This window comes from Phoca vitulina, unplaced genomic scaffold (genome assembly GCF_004348235.1).
Source record: "Phoca vitulina isolate PV1807 unplaced genomic scaffold, GSC_HSeal_1.0 scaffold59, whole genome shotgun sequence".
NCBI lineage: Eukaryota > Metazoa > Chordata > Mammalia > Carnivora > Phocidae > Phoca > Phoca vitulina.
The window spans coordinates 2,825,580-2,848,509 of record NW_022589762.1 but is presented as its reverse complement, the minus strand read 5'-3'; the positions used below and the strand labels follow the sequence as shown (position 1 = coordinate 2,848,509).

The 22,930-nt window shown below is 37.1% G+C and overlaps 1 protein-coding gene and 1 non-coding gene across 15 annotated transcripts in view; both read left to right on the top strand.

The window, feature by feature from the left end:
• ERC1 (ELKS/RAB6-interacting/CAST family member 1) overlaps positions 1–22,930 on the top strand; it is a 548,010-nt gene that overhangs the window by 31,375 nt on the left and 493,705 nt on the right. For all 14 annotated transcript variants that reach the window (XM_032390726.1, XM_032390723.1, XM_032390722.1 and 11 more), the window contains exon 2: positions 10,664–11,488. In XM_032390726.1, the coding sequence (XP_032246617.1) occupies positions 10,820–11,488 (669 nt within the window). In that variant the 5' untranslated portion in view covers positions 10,664–10,819. The remainder of the gene's footprint in view (positions 1–10,663; positions 11,489–22,930) is intronic.
• Positions 11,897–12,001, top strand: LOC116623713. Its single transcript, XR_004297746.1, has one exon. It is a non-coding gene; the product is annotated as a U6 spliceosomal RNA (small nuclear RNA).

The following is a 22,930-nucleotide window of genomic DNA, read 5'->3' as shown; positions in this document are numbered from 1 at the left end:
ACCATTCCAGTCTCCGCCGCCATCTCCTGTGTGTGTCTCTGGGACTGAATCTCTCTTTCTTTTCTCATAGAAAGACACCAGTCATTAGATTTAAGGCCTACCGTAATCTAGTAGAACTTATCTTAAGTTGGTTACATCTGCCAAGACTGTATTTCCAAATAAGGTCACATCCAGAGGTTCCTGATTGACTTGAATTTAGGGGTGACACTATTCAACCTATTGCAGATGGTATTTCATTTTATAGTTTTGCCTTAACTTATATAGCCAGTTCCCCATTGTTGGACATTTAGATTGTAATTTTTTCCTAGTATGAACATAATGGAGACAGGGAATGATATATGTAGTAGGTGATCCAGCTGGGCACCTTTTGGTACTCCCTTGTCCCATCTTAACTGGATGGACATGTCCAGCAACCCTGGCCTGAGAGGAATATGATCATCAAGGGGTTAGGCCCCTTGGGAGTGAAAGTTTGGGTTGCCATCAGGTAAGCCACTAAGACCTGTAAATAGGATGAAATTAGTGGAGGAGGGAGAAGAAGAGTACCATTTGTGTTCTTGAGAGACTGACAGCATCTGTAGTTTGTTTCAGTAACCTTCCTCTTCTGTGATTCCCCTCAAGAACAGAAGCCTATGAGAATCACGGAGAAGCTGCTTCCTGTTCCCATGTGGAGAAGTAATTCTGCAGTGCAAGGGGTGGACTGTGGCAGCCACACAAATGTACTGTTCAGATCTCCTATTGTGGGGAGCAGAATTGCCTCACTTTCTCTACTGTTATTACCTTTGTACTTTTGTCAAAAATGAGTTGTCCGTATGCGTGTGGGTCTATATTACTTTTTAAATTATGAAAGTAATTCATATTCATGTTAAAACCTCAATCAGTATAGAAGAGTGTAAAAACCCACTTTTCCTCATGACTTCTTGTATTATTCTTATAAATTAAAAAAATTTAATTTACATAATTTACATACAGACTTTTTTTTTTTTTTTTGAGTGGGGGGAGAGGGAGAGGGAGAATCTTAAGCAGGCTCCAGTGCCCAGCATGGAGCCTGATGGAGGGCTCGATCTCCCAACCCTGAGATCATGACCTGAGCTGAAATCAAGAGTCAGACACTTAATCAACTAAGCCACCAGGCGCCCCAGACTTATGTTATTATTTTTAATATCTGTAGAGTATTACCATAATTTTAGACTATTACCAGAGTCTTGTTATTTTATTTTCAGTTTATTCTTATTCAGTTTTCCCACTTGTGTAAAAATATGTATAAGATGAATTCCTAGAAATGTAGTGACTAACATTTATTGAAAACCTGCTAAGAACTAGATAGGTATTTTATACTTACTCACTGATTTGGTCCTTTTAGCCATCTTTTGAGGAGAACACTATGTCCATTTTATAGATGAGGATACTGAGGCTCTGACAGATATATTTATTTGTTTACCGTTACACGTTTAAATCGTGGAGCTGAACCAACCAGCCCAAGCCTTTCCTACTAGATACTACATGACTAAGCCTCAGGAGTGCAGTAAGAATTACTTAACGGGAGCTTGTTAGGATGAAATGTATATAAGGTCTATGCATTACATTTTTGTTACTGTACATTTTTACACTTACTCTCCAGAAAAGATTTCAGGTCACATTTTTTATTTCATACTTGAGCACGGTGTTATTAATGTGCTTTAATATGAAGAGCAACAGTGTTAAGGAGGGTAATACAAAAGCTGTGTCCATGTATTCTGAGCACTATTGCTTAATGATTTGGAATTGTATTTTTAATTTTTGCCATTCCACTTCATTTGGGGAACTTTAAAAAAATAAATAAAAAATGACTATTGTTTTAAAAATAAATCTCATTGGGGCACCTGGGTGGCTCAGTTGGTTAAGTGGCTGCCTTTGGCTCAGGTCATGATCCCAGGGTCTTGGGATCGAGCCCCACGTCAGGCTCCCTGGTCAGTGGAGAGTCTGCTTCTCCCTCTCCCTCTGCCTGCTGCTCTGCCTACTTGTGCTCTCTCTCTGTCAAATAAATTAAAAAATTCTTTCCTTAAAGTGTATACCACCAAAACTGAATTAATTTTAGGTTTCTTGACTTTATTTTCTGAGAACGAATTGAACCTTCTCTTGATAGGGAAATCCACTATCTTGAGGCTTTTAGGCTGTTTTTGAGTTAAGAATGCTTGTTTGGTGAAAATAAAAACTGTAAAAATTGTAATTTTTTATGGGAACATGGAAATATGATTTGATGGTGAAACTATGTTATTAATAAACACCAAATCTAAGATAAACCAGATTTCTAATAATGTTCTTGTCAAAATTAGATTTTAGGAAATTTTTCTAAACATAAATCGGGTAAACTTGCAGAGATTTAAACACTGTGCTGATATTTTTTAGTATCTTTTAAAACTCAAAATATAGGATAAGAAAACTCATTTGAAGTACTTAATAGGTCTCAGGCTATAATATTAACTTGACAGATAATTTAATAGAGATTTTTAAGTATTAAGAGCAATGTTGTATTCATTGGCATATTTTCTGCATGTGATTGCTGTGTGTGTGTGTGTATGTGTGTGTGTATGTGTGAGAGAGAGAGAGAATTTTTAATTTTCTTACAAAATGAGAGGCATTAATCTGTTCTTATTGAGCTTATGGTGTCTTTTTTTGGAATTAAAATGTAGCTACAGAATTTCCTATTTTTATTCATCTAGGAAGAACAGTTTGTTTTTTAAAATATTGAAATCTTGACTGTTTAGTACATTTCTTTATGACTTTCAGGGCATAATTTTAGAGGACAAAAATACATAGCGAAACATATAGAGAAGGAGGTTGTCAATTTATGGAATTTGGTTACAATTTAAAAATAAAGTTTATTAACATAAAGCATTTATTATTAACATGATAAAACGGCTTTCATTATATTTGTCTTACATTGCATTTAGTTGCAGTTTCCTTAAACTAATTTCAAGCTTACTACCACCTTGTGAATATAAGAACTATTTTACTGAATTATATTCAGATTTAGGTTAACTTGTGGATTCAGCAAACATTGCATATTTGATTTGTATTAGGTACTGTGCTAGGTTTTGGAGATAAGATACTCCTTTAAGGAAGCAATTAATTAAAACATAGTACATTATTTTGAAAGCTCTTGGTTCCATGAGAGGTGCACCTAAATTAGACTGAGGGATTTAAGGGTTTGTGTAGGACTGTGACTATTAAATTTAGTTTGGAAAAATGAGCAGTAAGTAGTTAGCCAGTTGAGGGGGAAGAGGAAGGTCATAGAAATAAAAAGAGGGTATGATATTTCAGGAAATTGCAGGTACTTGATCATGGCTGTCACATGGAAAGGGAGAGTGGTTAAGAAGTAAACTGCCTTAGGGAGGTAGGCAAGACTGAAATAATGAAAAATCTTACATGCACTGCCAAGGAATTTAGATTCTTATTTTGGGAAGCCATCAAAGGAAGTATGTAGGTGTGCTCATGTCATATTTAAATTTTAGAGCAGTGGTTCTTAAACTTTTTTGTTCCACCATCTCTATACACTCTTGAAAATCAAGACTATAAATAGCTTTTGTTTATGTAGGCTATATCTATTACTATGTACTGTTTTAGAAACTAAAACTGAAAAAAAAGTAAAACTGAGAAAAATTTAAAGCATAAGAGTATACAAGTATACATTCCATTAGTTGTCAGTGGGATATACCACGTATCATGTAGCCTCTGAAAGACAATACTATACATTTGTAAGAGTGTACAGTGAAAAAGGCAAATAATATAGTATTATGAAAGTAGTTCTGTTCTCATGGACCTCCTGAAAGGATCTTAGGGAGTCTTAGGGGTTCCTGACCCACTTGGGGAATCGTATTAGAAAATCATTCTGGTGGGGCGCCTGGGTGGCTCATTCGTTGAGCGTCTGCCTTCGGCTCAGGTCATGATCCCAGGGTCCTGGGGTCAAGCCCTGAGTCCGGCTCTCTGCTCAGTGGAGAGCTTGCTTCTCCCTCTCCCACTCCCCCTGCTTGTGTTCCCTCTCTCGCTATGTCTCTCTGTCAAATAAATAAAATCTTAAAAAAAAAAAAGATCATTCTGGCAATGGTGGTGAGAATTGTTTAGAGCCTGCAAAAAGAAACACACTTTTAATTGTGATGCAGTATGGTATGCCCCCTTGAAACAAAGATTTCAGGAACAAGTCTGTATTAGTTTCTTTTGTGGTATTAAAAAAATTACTGGATTAAAAAAACCCAAATATCTCACAGTTGGTTTTTTTTTTTTTTTTTTTAAGATTTTGTTTATTTATTTGTCAGAGAAAGAGAGAGCACAAGCAGGGGAGTGGCAGGCAGAGGGAGAAGCAGGCTCCCCGCCAAGCAAGGAGCTGGATGCGGGACTCGATCCTAGAACCCTCGGACCAGGACCCGAGCCAAAGGCAGCTGCTTTACTGACTGAGCCACCCGGGCGTCCCCATCTCATAGTTGTTATGTAGAGCATATCTGGCTCAAGGTTCTGGCTCAAGATATTTTGTGAGGTTGCAGTCATCTGAAGGCTTGTTTGGAGTTGGAAGACCTTTTTTGAAGCTATCTCTCACATGACTGTTGGAAGGAGGCTCCAGTTTCTCACTATGTGGCTGTCTATAGGGTAGCTTGAACATCCTTGCAAATGGCAGCTAGGTCCTTACAAAATGAGGGATCCAAAAGAATGACCAAGACAGAAGCCCCATTGTTCTTTATGAGTTATCTTGGAAGCAAATCACTAAGTCCAGTTCACATTCAGAGAGAGAGGAATTTTGCTTTCCCTCTTGGAGGGAGCAGTATCAAAGAATTTATGGAGATACCGTGAAACTACCAAAATGCTTCTCAGGAGAGTGAGTCATCCATGGGTCTTTTCTACATGCCTTTGTGGGTATGCTAAGAATGCAAGGCCCTGAGTGCTCTTAACCTGGGCCATTTCTCAGGATTGTGTATGCAGCAGGCTACCTTGAGGTAATGTTTCCCATTGGGACAGAGCAGGCTTACTGCTCATTATAAAAGTGGTGGATTCCCTAAACTAAGTATCCTCAGCTGCAGTGCAAACCCACTGCATGTGTAGCATCTATCTGGGCCCCTCTTGTAATCTGTTGGACTTGGGGGTAACAGGGAACCAATGCAGACATTCTCATACTGTTTGCTGTGCAGTGAGTAATAAAGTTTTTGGTCTCTGACCCAGGAGACTCACATGTTCTGTCTGATAGGCAGAGGGAGAAGATTTGAAATAACCACGACAATAGATAGTAGATAGGGAGCTAACAAAATATGGGTAGGAAGCTAACTAAAAGACCCTGGGAGCAACATTATGGGCTCAAACTGTACAGCTGTATGATTTTATCCAGCAGCAATCAGGATTCCAGTTGTATAATCAGTAAAGGTATTTCTTTTGGATTAATCAAGGACAAGGGAGTTAGGAGTGTGAAATTTTTTTTTTCAAACTTTTGTGGTATAATTAATGGACACTAAACTGAATGTATTTAAAGTATATAGTTTGATGAGGGTTGCCTGTCTGGCTCAATCAGTAAAGCATGTGACTCTTGATAGTACAATTGTAAGTTCAAGCCCCATGTTGGGTGTAAAGATTACTTAAAAAAATAAAATCTTAAAAAATATATACATAATTTGAAGAGTTTTGATACGTATATGCCTGTGAAACCATTACTCCAGTCAAGATAATGAACGTTTGCATCACCCCGAAAGTTTCCTCCTCCTCCTTTTTGATCCATGCCTCCCCCAGCCCCATCCCCAGGCACACACTGATTTGCTTTCTGTCATAATAAATTAGTTCTAGAATTCTGCATACATGGAATCATACTGTATAACTTTTTTTTGGTCAAAATTCTTTTTTGTCAGTTGTTTAAAGTGCAAGAATTATTATTTTTGTTGTTGTATGTCTGGCATCTTTTTAAAAGAAACAATTTTTTTTTGAACACTATCTTCCCTGAAGCTCATGAGATTAAAAAGCCAGTATGAGGAATTCAGAGCTAGTAAATTTCTTCCTTTTGTTGTGTAAATGAATACGGTTCTGATAATAGCAAACACTCCACATGCAAATGCCGTTTTGGATCTGAAAGTGACTTGAACATTAGAGTGCACCTGCTAATGTTGAAAACTTGATGGGAGTTTTTGTTATTGGATCTTAGCCTATTCAGTGTGATTTAGTTACTTGACTAGACGAAAATAAAATTCTGCACAAAAGCACAGTTGGGAATTTTTTTCTTGAATGTGGCAGTTTAATGTTCTGATGGCATGATTCCTGAGACTCTGAATTATTACTCATTATTTTGTTACTTTCACTTATTTGTTCTTTTGCCCACCATCTTTTAAGAAAGACTTTCTCCTTAATAGAGAAATGTGATTATTTAAGCTTTATACCTGGAAAGCCTAAAATTGCCTTAATGAGTACTAGATTAGCAGGACACACTGCCTTAAAACTGTGGAAGCCTTTAATATCCTATGAACAGTTGAGCTATTCTCATCAGCAGATGATTGTGGTTAAGCACAGTAGTTAAGAGCCTCCAGGGCTGTGGAATTAGGTGCCCTAATTCAAATCTTGACCCTACCATTTAATGGCTATGTGACTTTAGATGTCACTTAACACCTATAAGCCTTATTTGCATCATCTCTAAAATGGAGATAATGGCAGTACCTATGTTATGGGAGGCTTTTAAATATTAAATTAGATCTTACAAAATTTTAACACAATGCCTGACATACGGTAAATATTCAGTGTTAGCTTTTGTTATTACTTAAGGGATTCTGGATAATGAATGGCTCTCTTATTTTAAACAATATTCAGATTACTTAAAAGAAAAAGCTTTGCATCTCTCTTTGATCTTGAAATAGAATTCATTCAAACAGTAATATGTAGGTTATTACTTGTCACCTACCTCACAGTTCAGATTAATCGTGAAAAGGAGGGGTGCTTGGCTGGCCCAGGCAGTAGAACACGTGACTCTTGATCTCGGGCCTGTGAGTTTAAGCCCCATGTTGGGCATAGAGCTTACTTAAAAAAAAAAAATCATAAAAAAGAAATTTTTACTTCTTAAACTAGGTTATTCCTGGAGAGGAATTTCCTAACACTACTAGTAGAATATTGCAACTTCCGAACTTGGTGTACTATTGCTCTTTCTGAGATGGAACCTTGAAGATTCAGGCTCTGTGTATTTTCTGTTCTGCTTGCTGTTACCTTGGGGCTATCTTTACTAATGATAAGGTGAGACTGCCAGTGTATTCATATTTCTGAAGAGTAACCTGTTTGAGTTCGACTAAAGTATATGGATTCTTTAAAATCCTATTTTTGACCATGTGAGTTACTTGGGTAGAATGTTCAGTGAAGAAACACTTCTTAAAAAATTTTATTTGAGAGAGAGAGCAAGAGAAAGCACGCATGCGAGTTGGGGGCGGGCAAAAGGTGAGGGGGAGGAACAAGCAGATACCCCACTGAGTGTGGAGCCATCTCGGGGGCTCAATTTCACCACCCTGATAACATGACCCAAGCGGAAATCAAGAGCCGAAATCAAGAGTCTGACACTTAACTGACTGAACTATCCATATGCTCCAGTGAAGAAACACTTTTAAGAATTCTATGTAACAGTGGATTTTTGGAAAATATTATTTAGTGTGCTGATACCTGTTACTTGACCTAAGCCAGTTTTTTGGTACTATATTAGGAAGCCATGGAGATCTAGTTGACTTATTTTTGAGAGAAGTGTGGAAAGTAGATAGTTGTGTATGTGTTTTTAAAATTGGTTTTAATTATACTTACAGAATATGAACATATTTTCTTTTTAAAAGATTCAAGTTTTATTGTAGTATGAGTATAAAGTGAACCTAAAGCCTCCATAAACATTTTGCCCCCAACCTCCTCTTACAATACAAGTTCCCTTCCTTCATACTGTTGCTCTTTCAAGTTTGGCATTTCCCTGTAGGAATTCTTTATACATGTTGTATAAATCTTTATACATATGTATACATATACATTTTTCACCTAGTTTTTGATTTCTCTTTTAATTTTGCTTATAGTATTTTTTGGTATAATACTTCGCCATTTTGACATAATTAAATATATTATTTGTTTTTCTTTATGGTTTTTGCTTTTTGTTTCTTACTTAAGAAGCCCTACCTTAACTCAGGTTCACAAGGGTGTTCTAAGTTTTCTTCTAGTACTTTTGGTAGTTTTAAAATTTGTATCTTTGGGGCGTCTGGGTGGCTCAGTGAGTTAAGCATCCAACTCTTTTTTTATTATTATGTTAATCACCATACATTACACCATTAGTTTTTGTTGTAGTGTTCCATGATTCATTGTTTGTGCATAACACCCAGTGCTCCATGCAGAACGTGCCCTCCTTAATACCCACCACCAGGCCAACCCATCCCCCAACCCCCCTCCCCTCTAGAACCCTCAGTTTGTTTTTCAGAGTCCATCGTCATTCTTCCACCCTTCATTCTTGCCCCTCCTGCTATCTTCTTTTTTTTTTTTTTTAACATATAATGTATTATTTGTTTCAGAGGTACAGGTCTGTGATTCAACAGTCTTACACAATTCACAGCGCTCACCATAGCACATACCCTCCCCAATGTCTATCACCCAGCCACCCCATCCCTCCCACCCCCCACCACTCCAGCAACCCTCAGTTTGTTTCCTGAGATTAAGAATTCCTCATATCAGTGAGGTCATATGATACATGCCTTTCTCTGATTGACTTATTTTGCTCAGCATAATACCCTCCAGTTCCATCCACGTCGTTGCAAATGGCAAGATTCCATTCCTTTTGATGGCTGCATAATATTCCATTGTATATATATACCACATCCTCTTTATCCATTCATCTGTCGATGGACATCTTGGCTCTTTCCACAGTTTGGCTATCGTGGACATTGCTGCTATAAACATCAGAGTGCATGTACCCCTTTGGATCCCTACATTTGTATCTTTGGGGTAAATACCCAGTAGTGCAATTGCTGAGTTGTATGGTAGCTCTATTTTCAACTTTTTGAGGAACCTCCATACTGTTTTCCAGAGTGGCTGCACCAGCTTGCATTCCCACCAACAGTGTAGGAGGGTTCCCCTTTCTCCGCATCCCTGCCAACATCTGTCATTTCCTGACTTGTTAATTTTAGCCATTCTAAGCATCCAACTCTTGATTTTGACTCAGGTCATGATCTCAGGGTGGTGAGATTGAGCTCTGCGTCGGGCTTCATGTTGGGAATGGAGCCTGCTTGGGATTCTTTCTCTCCTTCTCCCTCTGTGCTGCCTCCCCCTCCTGTTCATGGTGCACATGCACATACACTCTCTCAAAAACATAAAATAAAATTTATATCTTTAATGTACATCAGATTTATTTCTGTGTACTGTGTGAAGTAGGGATGTAATTTATTTTTCCAAGAGCACCAGTTGTTCAAATCCCATTTATTGAATGATGTCTTTTCCTTACTCTTTTGAAATGTTACTTTTAGCATATACTGAACTTATATATACAGGTAAGACTGTTCCTGAACCTGTGCCATACAATTTTAAATACTGTAGCTTTTTTTTTTAAAGATTTTATTTATTTATTTGACAGAAAGAGAGAGAGCGAGAGCAGGAACACAAGCAGGGGGAGTGGGAGAGGGAGAAGCAGGCTTCCTGCCGAGCAGGGAGCCGGATGTGGGACTCGATCCCAGGACCCTGGGATCATGATCTGAGCCAAAGGCAGATGCTTAACGACTGAGCTACCCAGGCGCCCTAAATACTGTAGCTTTAAAAGGCTATGAGTCCTTATGAGAAATCCTGGGGGTCAGATGTGGTTTGGAGTCCAGATTTTTCCTCCTGATACCCAGTGGACATTATGCAGTATCCTGTAATCATATACATTGTTTTCTCAACGACTGTATGAATAATACCTATAAACAGTAAGTGACCTCATACCAGATCAAGTCAGGTTTTGCAGCTAAATAAGAAGAAACAAAACTTACATTTAGAGGTTTTATGATTTTTGCATTGCAAGTGAAGGATCATGGACCTGTAATTTATCTTGCTATTTAAGGAACATCTTCCTTCTTTGTTCTTCTGTTGCAAATCGTTTAGGTTATCTTATACCTTTACTCTTCTGTTTGAATTTTAGAGTCAGCTTGTTGAGTTATTTGGAGAATCCTGTAGAGATTTTCATTAGGATACAAAGTATTTCATGCTTGTACCTTTTTGTTAGATTTATATAACAGTGTTTTTATGGTTTGGTTGCTATTGTGAGTGGGATTTAAAAAAAAATTGCATTTTCTAATTGTTATTACTAATGTACAAGAAAGTACTGATATTTATATATTGATCTTGTATCGGACTGATTTGTAGAGTTCTATTAACTTGTTAGTTGATGATCTTGGGTTTTCTAGTTAGAAAATCATATGTTCAAACTTGAGTTTTATCTTTTCATTGCTAGTATTTATGCCTCTTATTTCTTTTTCTTTTCCATTTGCATGGCATGGTTTCAGTATTCAGTTTTGAAACATGCAAAATACTGTTAAAATGATGTTTACAGTAGAATGTGCTGTAGACAAAATTTGAATGTGTGATAAGTAGATGATAGGGAGATCTTTCTTATGTGGGGGTAATGAAAAGTGTCTGAGAGGCAAATATTTATTATTGGGGGATTTAATGTGTGATCTTTTCATTACAGATATGGTATAAGGTATTTCTTCAAGACTGGACAGCCGAAGACCTGTTACTTCTGATTAGCCTTAAGCAGACTTATAGCCATCGAGAAACCTCACGGAATTTCATATTTTGCTTTCTGCTTTACACCTTTCTTGGCACCCACGTTCATCTTGCAACCATGTATGGAAGTGCTCGCTCAGTTGGGAAGGTGGAACCGAGCAACCAGAGCCCTGGGCGTTCACCTAGGCTTCCACGTTCCCCTCGCTTGGGTCATCGTCGAACCAACAGTACGGGAGGGAGTTCTGGAAGTAGTGTTGGAGGTGGCAGTGGGAAAACCCTTTCAATGGAGAATATCCAATCCTTAAATGCTGCCTATGCCACATCTGGCCCTATGTACCTAAGTGACCATGAAAATGTGGGTTCAGAAACACCTAAAAGCACTATGACGCTTGGCCGTTCTGGGGGACGTCTGCCATATGGTGTCAGGATGACTGCTATGGGCAGTAGCCCCAATATAGCTAGCAGTGGGGTTGCTAGTGACACCATAGCATTTGGAGAGCATCATCTCCCTCCTGTGAGTATGGCATCCACTGTTCCTCACTCTCTTCGTCAGGCAAGAGATAATACAATCATGGATCTGCAGACACAGCTGAAAGAAGTATTAAGAGAAAATGATCTCTTGCGGAAGGATGTGGAAGTAAAGGAGAGCAAATTAAGTTCTTCCATGAATAGCATTAAGACTTTTTGGAGCCCAGAGCTGAAGAAAGAACGAGCTCTGAGAAAAGATGAAGCTTCCAAAATCACTATCTGGAAGGAACAGTATAGAGTTGTGCAGGAGGAAAACCAGGTTAGTTTTATATGTATGTTTACCTTTATTGACTGAATTCATGTGTGTAAGTGAAATGAGCTATTCTCCTTCTTTTCTTTCTTAGGTTTTCCTCTTCTTGGTTCATTTATCTTTCTTCTTCCTATTTATCTGTGTATTTTTCTATCCTCCATTTCTTAACCTTTTCTGGATTTGGTCCTATACCTTTGTTTTTTTCTGGTTGCCAGGTCTGCTTGCTCACTATTCTTGCTTGCTTTTCCCACTTGCATTTCCCTGCTTCTCTTTCTCTTCCTGTCTTTTCTTTAAGCCTGTATTACCTTTCTCCAGTTCTTGCAAGAGTATAATTTTGTCATCTGCTCTAAGATGTATTATCAAAATTATTCAGGCTACGTACCGTAAGTGTGAGGTGTAGCAGTAAGATTTACCATAGTGCTCGCTTCGGCAGCTCATAAACTAACATCGAAATAATACAGAAGATTATCATGGCCCCTGCACAAGGATGACACGCAAATTTGTGAAGAGTTCCATATTTTTGCTGGTTAAACTTGGCATTCAAGCATCATGCACCTAGCACAATTTATGGCTCACATTATTATCTGGCAGACTGGTGTGCTGACACTCATTTCACCTGACCCGGATTTTAGTCCTGTGCACTGCCACCTGTGTGATGTTAAGTTAGTCATCACCAGGCCTAGCTGTAAAATGAGGGCTCAGACAAAATGAACTCAGGTTGTCAGATTGTATTGGTCTGTTTGTTTGTATGCAAAGTATCTGAATATCCATGGCCCGCAGAGTTTGAGGGAGGGGGCGGGGAAAGGAGGGAAGAGATGAATGTTAGTGGCTGCTGCACACCTGTGACATCTCACCAGTCTGCCAGGAACGGACTTGAGGAGGCAAGAGGCTGTCCACACAGAGAAAAAGAAAGAAAAAAAATTTACCATAATAGGTGTCAACAAATCAGTCTTGAAAAAACCAGAAAAACTACTGCAGGGCAAATCAGTATGTTGATAGCACAGAATGAAAGTTAGTTTTAAGAAGTTAGTATTGATGATATAAATATTAAGTACCAACAATGGGAAGCAGTTTTTTCTCTCGGCATTCATGAAAGTTTAACTTCAGGATGTTTATGTAGATTTTTAAAAGTCAAAAAATTTTTTTTCTTTTTTTAGTTCTTCAGCTATAAGGTGGAAGAAAGGCAATTTGGTATGGTTGTTTGCTTCTAGAAAATAAATGAGATAACTAGGCATTAAAATTAGGGCTTTGCAGTTCGAGAGCTAAATGCTATCCTATTAGATATATGAAACTTTTTTTTTTTCCTACTCTTCCAGGTTATAGTTGATGTTTTGGCCACTGTCATGTCACTTTGCTGAGTGACATATGACTCCAAAGATGTGAACAAATCATATTCACGTTTCCAGCAATTAAAATCTTTTTTTTTTAAGATTTTATTTATTTATTTGACAGAGAGACAACGAGAGAGGGAACACAAGCAGGGGGAGAGGGAGAGGGAGAAGCATGCTTCCCGCTGAGCAGGGAACCCGATGCAGGGCTCGATCCCAGGATCCCGGGATCATGACCTGAGGGACGCTTAATGACTGAGCCACCCAGGCGCCCTCAGCAATTAAAATCTTAGTCATACTTTTTTTTTTGACTTTTAGAACTTTTCTTAAACGTGTGTTTGAATTATTTGCTTCCTTAATAAATTCTGTTACTCTTAAAGGAGAATTTTAAAGTAGCCATCTTATTGTTGATGTTATACTTTGTTTTGGGGTTAGGTTAATAAAAATTATGAAGAAAGTAATAAACTTATTTGGATTTCTTCAGCATTCTTGAATGATGCTAAGAAAGAAGGAATTAGAAGTGATCTGTCTTTGATGAAGTAAATCTAAGATTTCTTTTGGTTTGTTTTACCATTCTATTACTAATAGTTCAGGCATTCATATCTACTGTTTTGGTTATTTGAAGAAGATTGCTAGTTATATTTTTTTTTTTTTAAAGATTTTATTTATTTATTTGACAGAGAGACAGCGAGAGAGGGAACACAAGCAGGGGGAGTGGGAGAGGGAGAAGCAGGCTTCCCGCGGAGCAGGGAGCCCGATGCGGGGCTCAATCCCAGGACCCTGGGATCATGACCCGAGCCGAAGGCAGACGCTTAACGACTGAGCCACCCAGGCGCCCTGCTAGTTATATTGTTTTGTATGTTAAAGCCCCAGACTTACTTTTTCAGTAATAAAAATAGCTTCTTTTCTCTGTAAAAATAATACTGAAAAAGATAGATACGAAATCAAAATTTATCCCAAATCCTCCCATCTCTGAAAACTTTGCTATTCCATTGTTAACATTTTGTTGTTTCTCCATAATGAACATCTCTGTGCATACACGCATAAAATTTATACAAATGGGTGTTACATTGTGACCTTTTTTAGCCAACACATCTGCTGTATATTAAAGCCCTATGTGTCTGAATCATTATTTTAATGCCTATATACTATTGTGTCTGTGCTAGTTAATTTAACATCACAGAGTTAAAAATCTTCAAATTTATTTGATAGTACAATATGAATTAAAAACTAAACATTGGGGCACCTGTGGGTGGCTCAGTCGGTGAAGCATCCGACTCTTGGTTTCGGCTCAGGTGATCCAAGGGTTGTGAGATCGAGTCCCGCATCAGGCTCCACTCAGTGCAGAGTCTGCTTAAGATTCTTTTTCCCTCTCTCTCTGCCCCTCCTCTCTTTGTCTCTCTCAAATAAATCTTAAAAAAAAAAACCAAAACTAAACCTTTAATTCATTTGAATCAGAGATTTCAAAATAATTAGAAATTATGATAATTTTCTTTTCTTAGGTATATTATAACCTCAAACTACTTTGCATTTAGTTTTTAACCAGTGATTAAATGTAATTTGTCATTATACAAAATCTGGATGTTTTATTAGTATACTTAAATTTTAAGTCTCTTAGAGACTCAGCCTTTTTTAAAAAAGAGGAAATGTCCTTTAAAAAGTATTCCTTAGGAAGTTTCTTGAGTTTGAACCTTCAAGACTTTAAAAACAAATGTGAAAAGAAAGAGAAGAATTAAAATAGACCCTGGTGTTAGATCTTAAAAGTAAGGACAAGGTTCCTAAGTGTTGATTCTGATACATTTATTTATTTAAAATATAGATTTTCAGGCCTTTTGCTTCATAAATATCTCTGGAGATGGAGTCCAGGAGCCTATATTTTAAACAAGCTTCTCTGGTAGTTCTGAGATAAACCAATTTGGGGATCTTTAGAATGTAGTACATCTAATTCTTAAACCAGTGTGTTGCTCATTTGCCATAGGGAATTCATGATTATTCTCTTGTCACCTTTGAGCTCAGTTGTGACAGAAGGGAAAATAAACAAGGGACCATTGGCTAAGTGCTTCTCAACCTTTTTTCTGCCTACCACACTACAGGGTAGTGACATGTGCAGGCTCCTGCACATAATGATCATTAACTTTGTCAGTGACCCTTAGTAGAAGGAATGTGTGTAGAGAAAAAAGTGTTTAAAATCTTAGATATATTTATTTAAAAAAAACATCCTGGTGGGGCGCCTGGGTGGCTCAGTCATTAAGCGTCTGCCTTCGGCTCAGGTCATGATCCCAGGGTTCTGGGATCGAGCCCCGCATCGGGCTCCCTGCTCCGCGGGAAGCCTGCTTCTCCCTCTCCCACTCCCCCTGCTTGTGTTCCCTCTCTCGCTGTCTCTCTCTCTGTCAAATAAATAATTAAAATCTTAAAAATAAAAAAAAAAAATCCTGGTGATTTTGATATCTCCTCACCTTGAGAATCACTGATGTACGAGGTAAAATATTTAAATGACATATGACAGTAGGAGGGGGAAGTAGGTTTTCTTCAGTTCACATTTATGTTCTCAGAAGGTGAAGTACAACACCAAAAGTTTATCATTCCTAAATATGAAATAATAGTAGATACATTCTGAAAGTTTTTGCAGTTTGGTGTTGAATTGTAAATATCAAGAGAGAAAAAAGGAGTTTGCTTTATTTAATCTTATGGGAAGGTACCAATGTAGCATAGGTCTTAAAAACTGTATCTGTATTTTAAGGGTAGATATTAGGTTTTTTAGTTTGTAAAAATCAGATAGATAAATTTGGAGTAAGTACCGATAGTGTTTCAGTGCTCAAATATGAGGTACTTTGTATGCATTTAGACAGTTAAGCATCATAGTGTATCATACTTGAATATTATTCAGTCTCAAATATATTGTTAATAAAAATCAGTTTACTTACGTTTACCTGAAAAGTAGTTGAGCTGTAACTTCTTGTTATAAATATTGTGTAAAAATTACACATGAATAAACAATTCCCTTTAAAGTTTCTACCTTTCAAGAGTATATTGACAGTATGTGTGTGTATAAATGTAATGTGTATCAATAAAAGTGTATATATAATTTAAAGTGGATTTTGGTAGAAATTGAATTCAGATTACTAGATTTATCATTGAATTATCTAGCCTCCAGTATACCTTTCTGATGATCCTAAAAATGTGCCTTTCACCAAGATGGTTTTTATCATCAAGCAACTTGGAAATGCCCATTTTAACAAGGAAGATAATTATTGGTATATGTCTTTATTTTCAAATAATTGAGGCAGCTAATTATGCCTATTCTTTGAAAGCTGTGTGGGTAAAAAGCAATGACAATATCCTTTGTAGTTATTAAACTACATTCAAGAGCAAAGTATTTGACTCTTCTGCAGAGTGTAGTGGGGACTCAGCACTTCAGTCCAGTGGAAGTGAAACAGTCCACAGGACTATGATGCCAAAAAAACCATATGCACTGAAGGAGGGTGAACACAGCCTTATCTAGATTCCGCCCCTTGCCCTAATTAAGCAGCAATGCTGGCAGGAATATATTCTTCCTGCACCCACTATAATTACCACGCAATCCTAAAATTGTATAACTTTGGTCCAAAAAGCGAAGGGTGCAATTTTAAAGTAAAGTGAGACACTGCAGAGAACTGAGAATGCTAATTAATAGATTATAGTGAGCCAACAGTGGGCCCTAATTAAACTCTGCATTCATTATACCCAGAGCCCTCAGAGGTCAGACATTTTCCACTTTACAAAGAAGACTGGTTTAATAGGATTTACAGTAATTAAACAAATTTCCCCATTCCAGTTTGAGACTGGGGATTTAGATGCATTCTAAATGTTTGATCTGATTGGGCCACAGAGGTTTGTTCTAGAATCCTATCAAATGTAAAAACACATTTGCTTAGAATTGCCTAATGTGTATGGTTCATTATTACAAAGTCCTTTTAGAAAATTGTTTCTAAAATAAATACCCAGCTGTTTTTACATCTCACACTCCTTTTGTAGTTATTGAACTTTCAAATACTGGTGGTTGGAGATACGGAACAATACATGTTTTAACAGGAAAGACCATTTCTTTTTCTTAAATTGAGAATGAGGAAGGTTTTTAGTTTATGTTTGCTGAAGAATAAAAGTCCAGCTATGAGCTTGGTTGAATTGCAAAGCTAAGGCTTTGGATGATTTGTTTTATCTTATTCTAACCAACATTTAACAAGTTATTGTCATACTTCTTTTTTTTGATACTATGCCTTGTAATATTTCTATATGTTGAGCTTAGTTGAAGCTTAATTTTAAAAATAACTGTTTTAAAACACTTTCATTGGGATTTTCTTTGATTCTATTCAGTATTACAGTGTGGTAAGTGAGTTTAGTGTTTTATGTATTTTTTGTTGTTGTTGTTTTTGGAGTCTGATTTTATTCAGGATTTTGATTTTGGGGTTTTTATTTTATTTGTTTAGGGATCAAGAGAATTTCCAAGTTCAGAAATACAAAAAGATAAACTTACCCTATATAAATCTTTGTTTTGGTCATTTGTTCTGTTAGCACAATGGTGGCTTTTAACATTTTTACAGTTTTAGGTTGTACCTTCATTTGTCACATGGTGAAAGCTATTATTATTTGAATTTAAATAAGCTTTTTCATGAGGTTGCTAATTGTTTCACTGTCATTTAAGTTGATCTTAAAATCTGGAATCTATGTCTTGGACTATTTGTTTAACTAGTTAATTTTGATAATTCTGTTTTAACATAGAGATGAATTATGAATGATAAAGCAGAGTATGGTGGATAAATCGGTATTATAATTTATTTTCCGGATAGATGTGATCTTTTTAGGTGTTTCAGAAATGAGATGTGTTAAAGGAACTATGCAGGATGCCCTAAGAATATTAAATCAGATGTAAAATAGATATGTTCCTTTTGGGGAGTTAACAATCATTTTGAGAAGCAAAATTTGTTCATGTTTGGCTTTTACAAATTTAAGCTACCTATCCATTGGATCTTGTCACATACAAAGGTAATGTAGGTGGGTATGAGAAATTGGCTGCTTGCAGAGTTGGTAAGTTTGCTTTACCTGGAATATAGTGGAGTGCTATGAAAAAAATGATTCATTGAATCTAATAAAAAATGTGCAAGTATCTAACAGGGCTTATTTGTGAGGAAATAAGAATTTGCCAGAATATTGCAGCTTCTTCCCTCCACTCCCCCTTCTTGCATTTCACAGTGCAGTCTAGTGTGTGATTTCATCTCCGTGACAATACTTTTTAGGGATTTGTTAATTTATAGCAACTTTGCAGATAGTAGCTTAAATATGAATTGGGAAACCCACTTTTTATTTTGTTGTGCAGAGGAAACCAGAAAATGAACTTAGTTTTTAGTTAATTAAGGGAGGACAAAGTTCCATTTCACTTTTTAAAATCATATTGCTCCTAGAACTTGACATCATATTATGGGTGCCCTATTTGCCCAGGGTGGAGGCCTCTAGAAAGCATGCTTTATAAGAAGTGGTTGAGGGAACTAAAGAAGAGGAGACTTGTGACATTTTAGTTATACTCTGTGTATTTAATGGGCAGCCATATAGAAGGAAGTTTTTTCTCTCTCTTTTTTTGGTGGGGGTGGGTGGGGAAGGCCAACATTAGAAAAATGAGTGCAGATAATAGGATTATGGATTTGGCTCCTGAGGGAAGATACTGCCATTTTCTAATAAAGGTACATCTATTTGATGGAAGAGTCAGTCTCAGAAAGTAATGCTTGACCATCACTAGAATTGGTTACGGGGAGGCCAGAATGCCTCTGACAGTGGTGTGGGTGTTCTAAGTCTTTCAGCTTTTCAGAATGTCAGAAGTGGTGGGGAGTAAAGTGGTACTTTGTGTAGAACCATTTGGGGAGTCGTCCTCCCCATCCTCCCACCCCCTTTATCCTCCCCTCCCTTGCTTCCTCCTTCTCTTCCTTCTTGACAGCTTTATTGAGATATAATTCAATTCATCCTTTAAAAGTGTGTAATTTTTTCTTAATCTGGGGTTTATTTGAAGAAGAATTTGAAGAAAGTAATAGGAAATTGCCCTAGGGATTTCTTGAGCAAGGAAATGAATGACATAACAAAAAATACTATTTAGGAGCAGCTTTTATTGCTGTCAGCAGAATGGATTGAAGCAAGGAAGGCGGGGAAAGCAATTGACTTTGTTGCAGAAGGCCTGGATTAATGTGGGTAATAGGAATGGAGAGGAAGGTGCACAATCGTGATATATTTTCAAAGAAATATTTGCATATAGACAATGATGGCAAGAGAGAAGGCTGTGATGAACCATGGTATTGAAATAGGGGAAATGTTTTGGCCATTGATGGAAAGTGGATAGAGATTAGAAAGTGGAACTATAAAGCATAAGCATTTAGAAATAAGGGACTAATGACTGTGACCTTAGGTACATGTACATAGATGTTATTATATGTATACTTGTTAATGTTGGAAAATTTACTGCTCTAGTTACTACATGTCTCTGCTTATGGGAGTAAGGAGTGGAGAGGGAGAGAGAAGCCATTAAATGGTACATCTTTTATATGTATTTTCTCACCGAGCTATTTTTGTGTTTGTCTTCTTTGTTGTGGTATATTTCTTTGAAGGCAGACAGCTTGAGAGAGTCTCTCAATTCCTGAAAGTCACTATTCATTAAAAAAGGATAATAATGGTTTGTATTCTGGTGGTAAATGAACTTCGATAATAGATGTCTTTATTTTAGTTAGCAAGTTCATTGAAGATCATGTACCTTTGCATGATGAATTTGGAGTGAATTTGTCAAAAACAGAAATATTGCAGAAAATGTGCTTTCACTGAGGAAGTGATTAACTCTGTATTGGAAATGTTCTGTTCTTCCCTTATGGACAAGATTAGAAATGCTTTTTTGAACTGTATTTTTCTTTTTCTGTGTTGCCATATGCATCTCTGGAAATATTTTTCTTCCTGGGGTTGGGAGGTTTTACATAGATCTCTTCCTTTAATTTTTTCTTATTATTAGCAATAATGCTTATTGAAACTACCTCCTTTCTCTTTGTTCTGGCAGTCTTTCCTACCTAATAGGCTCATGGTAAGTTCTGTTACGTTTTGACAATTGGTGGAGAATACGGGGTTGAAATGATATCTGTCTAGCTTAATTTAATCTTTGGAGACCTTGTGGGCTGAGAAGGTGAGAAATAGTTCAACTTTGATGTGCACACTGTACCATTCTTTAACAGCAGCTGGTGGCTTTTATACTTCCAGAGTTTGTGATATGCAGAGACCTATTTCACTTTGAAATCACCCTCGGATAACTCTTCCAGTCTTGGATGAGCCCTAAGGCACTTGTATGGTCCCCGTTAGCAGCAATTCTCAAATTTTTTGGCCTCAGGATGTTGTACACTTGTAGAAATTATTGAGCCCCAAGTAGCTTTTGGTATTTGCTATATTAGAGACTAAAATAGAAATTTATCTTATTTTTTTAAAGATTTTATTTATTTCTTTGACAGAGACACAGCAAGAGAGGGAACACAAGCAGGGGGAGTGGGAGGGGGAGAAGCAGGCTTCCCACTGAGCGGGGAGCCCGGTGCGGGGCTCGATCCCAGGACACTGGGACCATGACCTGAGCCGAAGGCAGACGCTTAACCCACTGAGCCACCCAGGCGCCCTAAAATAGAAATTTAAAACAATTTTTTTTTTTAAAGATTCTATTTATTTGACAGAGAGAGACACAGTGAGAGAGGGAACACAAGCAGGGGGAGTGGGAGAGGGAGAAGCAGGCTTCCCGCGGAACAGGGAACCTGATGCGGGGCTCGATCCCAGGATGCCGGGATCAGGACCGGAGCTGGAGGCAGACGCTTAACGACTGAGCCACCCAGGGGCCCCTAAAACAATTTATTAACATATTTAAAAATAATAAACACATTAAATGTTTACAAAAATAACATTTTTAATGGAAAATCGTTTTGTAAGTCTCATGTCTGGCTTAATAGAAGACAGCTGATTGTCATAACTGCTGCTTTCAATGATCTATTGCATTTTTTTGTTTTGGTTGAAGTATTTGAAGAAAATCAGGCCTCACGTAAATATGTGGTTGGAAAAAGCAGAAGTGCTTTAAAAGCCTTTTTAGGGGGAACCTGGATGGCTCATTCGGTTGAGCATCCGACTCTTGATTTCAGTTCAGGTCATGATCTCAGGGTTGTAAGATCAAGCCCCGCATCAGGCTCCACGCTCAGCAGGGAGTCTGCTTGAGATTCTCTCTCTCTCTCTGCCCTTCCACCCTGCTCTCATGCGCGCGCTCTTTCTCTCTAAATAAATAAATAAAAAAAATTTTTTAAAGCCTTTTTAGATAATCAGGGATATATTTTGAAACCACACCAAAATTTATTTTTTTGACACTTCATTGAAGTATGTTTTATATGCCATAAAACTCATTGATTTTAAGTGTACATGCAGTTCAATGACTTTTTTTTTTTTAGTCAATTTGCTGAGGTGTGCAGCCATAACCATAATTGAGTTTTAGAACATTTTCATCAGCAAGTGGTAGTTGCAGTGTGGAATCTGAACTCTCATCAATGAGTTTTCCATAATTTGTTACGTTAAAATGAATTGGTCTGTCTTATACTTTGAGCAGATCTTGTACATGTAGAGGATGTACATGAATATGTATGCTTTCTCCAACATTTGTAACATTGCGTAGTGGTCATTTGGAAAGTATAGGTTCATTGAATTATGCAGATCTTCCAAACGTTGCTGTATTTCATTAGACAAATTAAAAAATTTGCATTCATTAATATTCCTATCTCATTAGAAAAGTTTTTTAAGTTTTGGTTGGCTGTCAAGCTCACCAGATGGGAGATACAGGTTTTCCAAAATTCTAATTTTTGCTTGAAACTTCAAATTTTATCATTGGCAAGAAATATTGTCTGTTATTGTCTTTGAAGTGACGTGTTTGTTTTGTTAATTTTTGAGAAAAATTGTCATATATGAGACTGAATAAATCATAGGTTATCAGTTCAGTCTTTTAAATTAAGATGTTGTTCACTGAGGTAACCATTGTATTTCAACATGCAGCAAAAGTGTTTTATGCCTCTTTGAAGATGTTACTTGAGCAAAGAGAGACCTGATGATGTGACTGGTGTAAAAATATTCCAGGCAAAAGGAACTAACCATCCCAAGGCCTTAGGATCTTTTGACTCTGATAAGAGGTTGCCACTAAGGGTCTTAACTAGATTATTCTTTAGCTAATGATGTTCCTCTTCTCCTATCTGTTCAATGTTGTAATAAGATGTTCTAGTCTTTGACGTCAGCAAGGCTTTTGCTTCTTTGCTATGGTTTAGGAAGGTACACTATTTCTTCAATGATAGTGAGTAATGGGAAAAGACTGGCTAAAACCTAATAGGCCAAAATTTAGCCCGCGCAATATTAAATAAAAGGAGAAAGCTTCACTGTTCTAGAAAGCCAAAAAAGTACTTCTTTTCTTTTTTTAAAAAAGATTTTATTTATTTATAAACAGAGAGCACTGGTGGGGGGAGGGGCAGCAGTAGAGGGAGAATCTTAAGCAGACTCCCGGGTGACCATGGAGCCTGAGGCAGAGCTCAGTCTTATGACCCTGAGATCACGACCAGAGCTGAAATCTAGAGTTGGACGCTCAACTAACTGAGCCACCCAGGCACCTGAAAAGTATTTATTCAAGTTTTGGAGTGAGTTTATCCATGCATATTGAATAAAAAATTCTGCTTTGAGATCTTTGATAATGTTTTTTGGTTGTGCATTCTCAGATAATAACTGATTAAAGAGGTCACCCTTTTCCTGACAAGCTATGAAAGTGTTCATCTGTTATTAATTGCTATTTTTAATGTTTAGTATTTATTATTTTTGATTTAACAAATATTGAGTACCTTCTTTTTATCATTATATTTTTCTGGTGAACTGCCCTAAGTAGAAATAAAGCTGAAAGCAATGTGAAAACTTTACAAGGTGGTGACTTGTTTTGAGTTTTTAGACTCCTGAATTAACATTAAAATTAAAGTAATTTAATGATTTAGAGGATATGTGCAAAGAATACATACATTTTCTCTTGGATTTTTTGAACATTGTCTTATTTTGTAGGGTAACATGGATATGA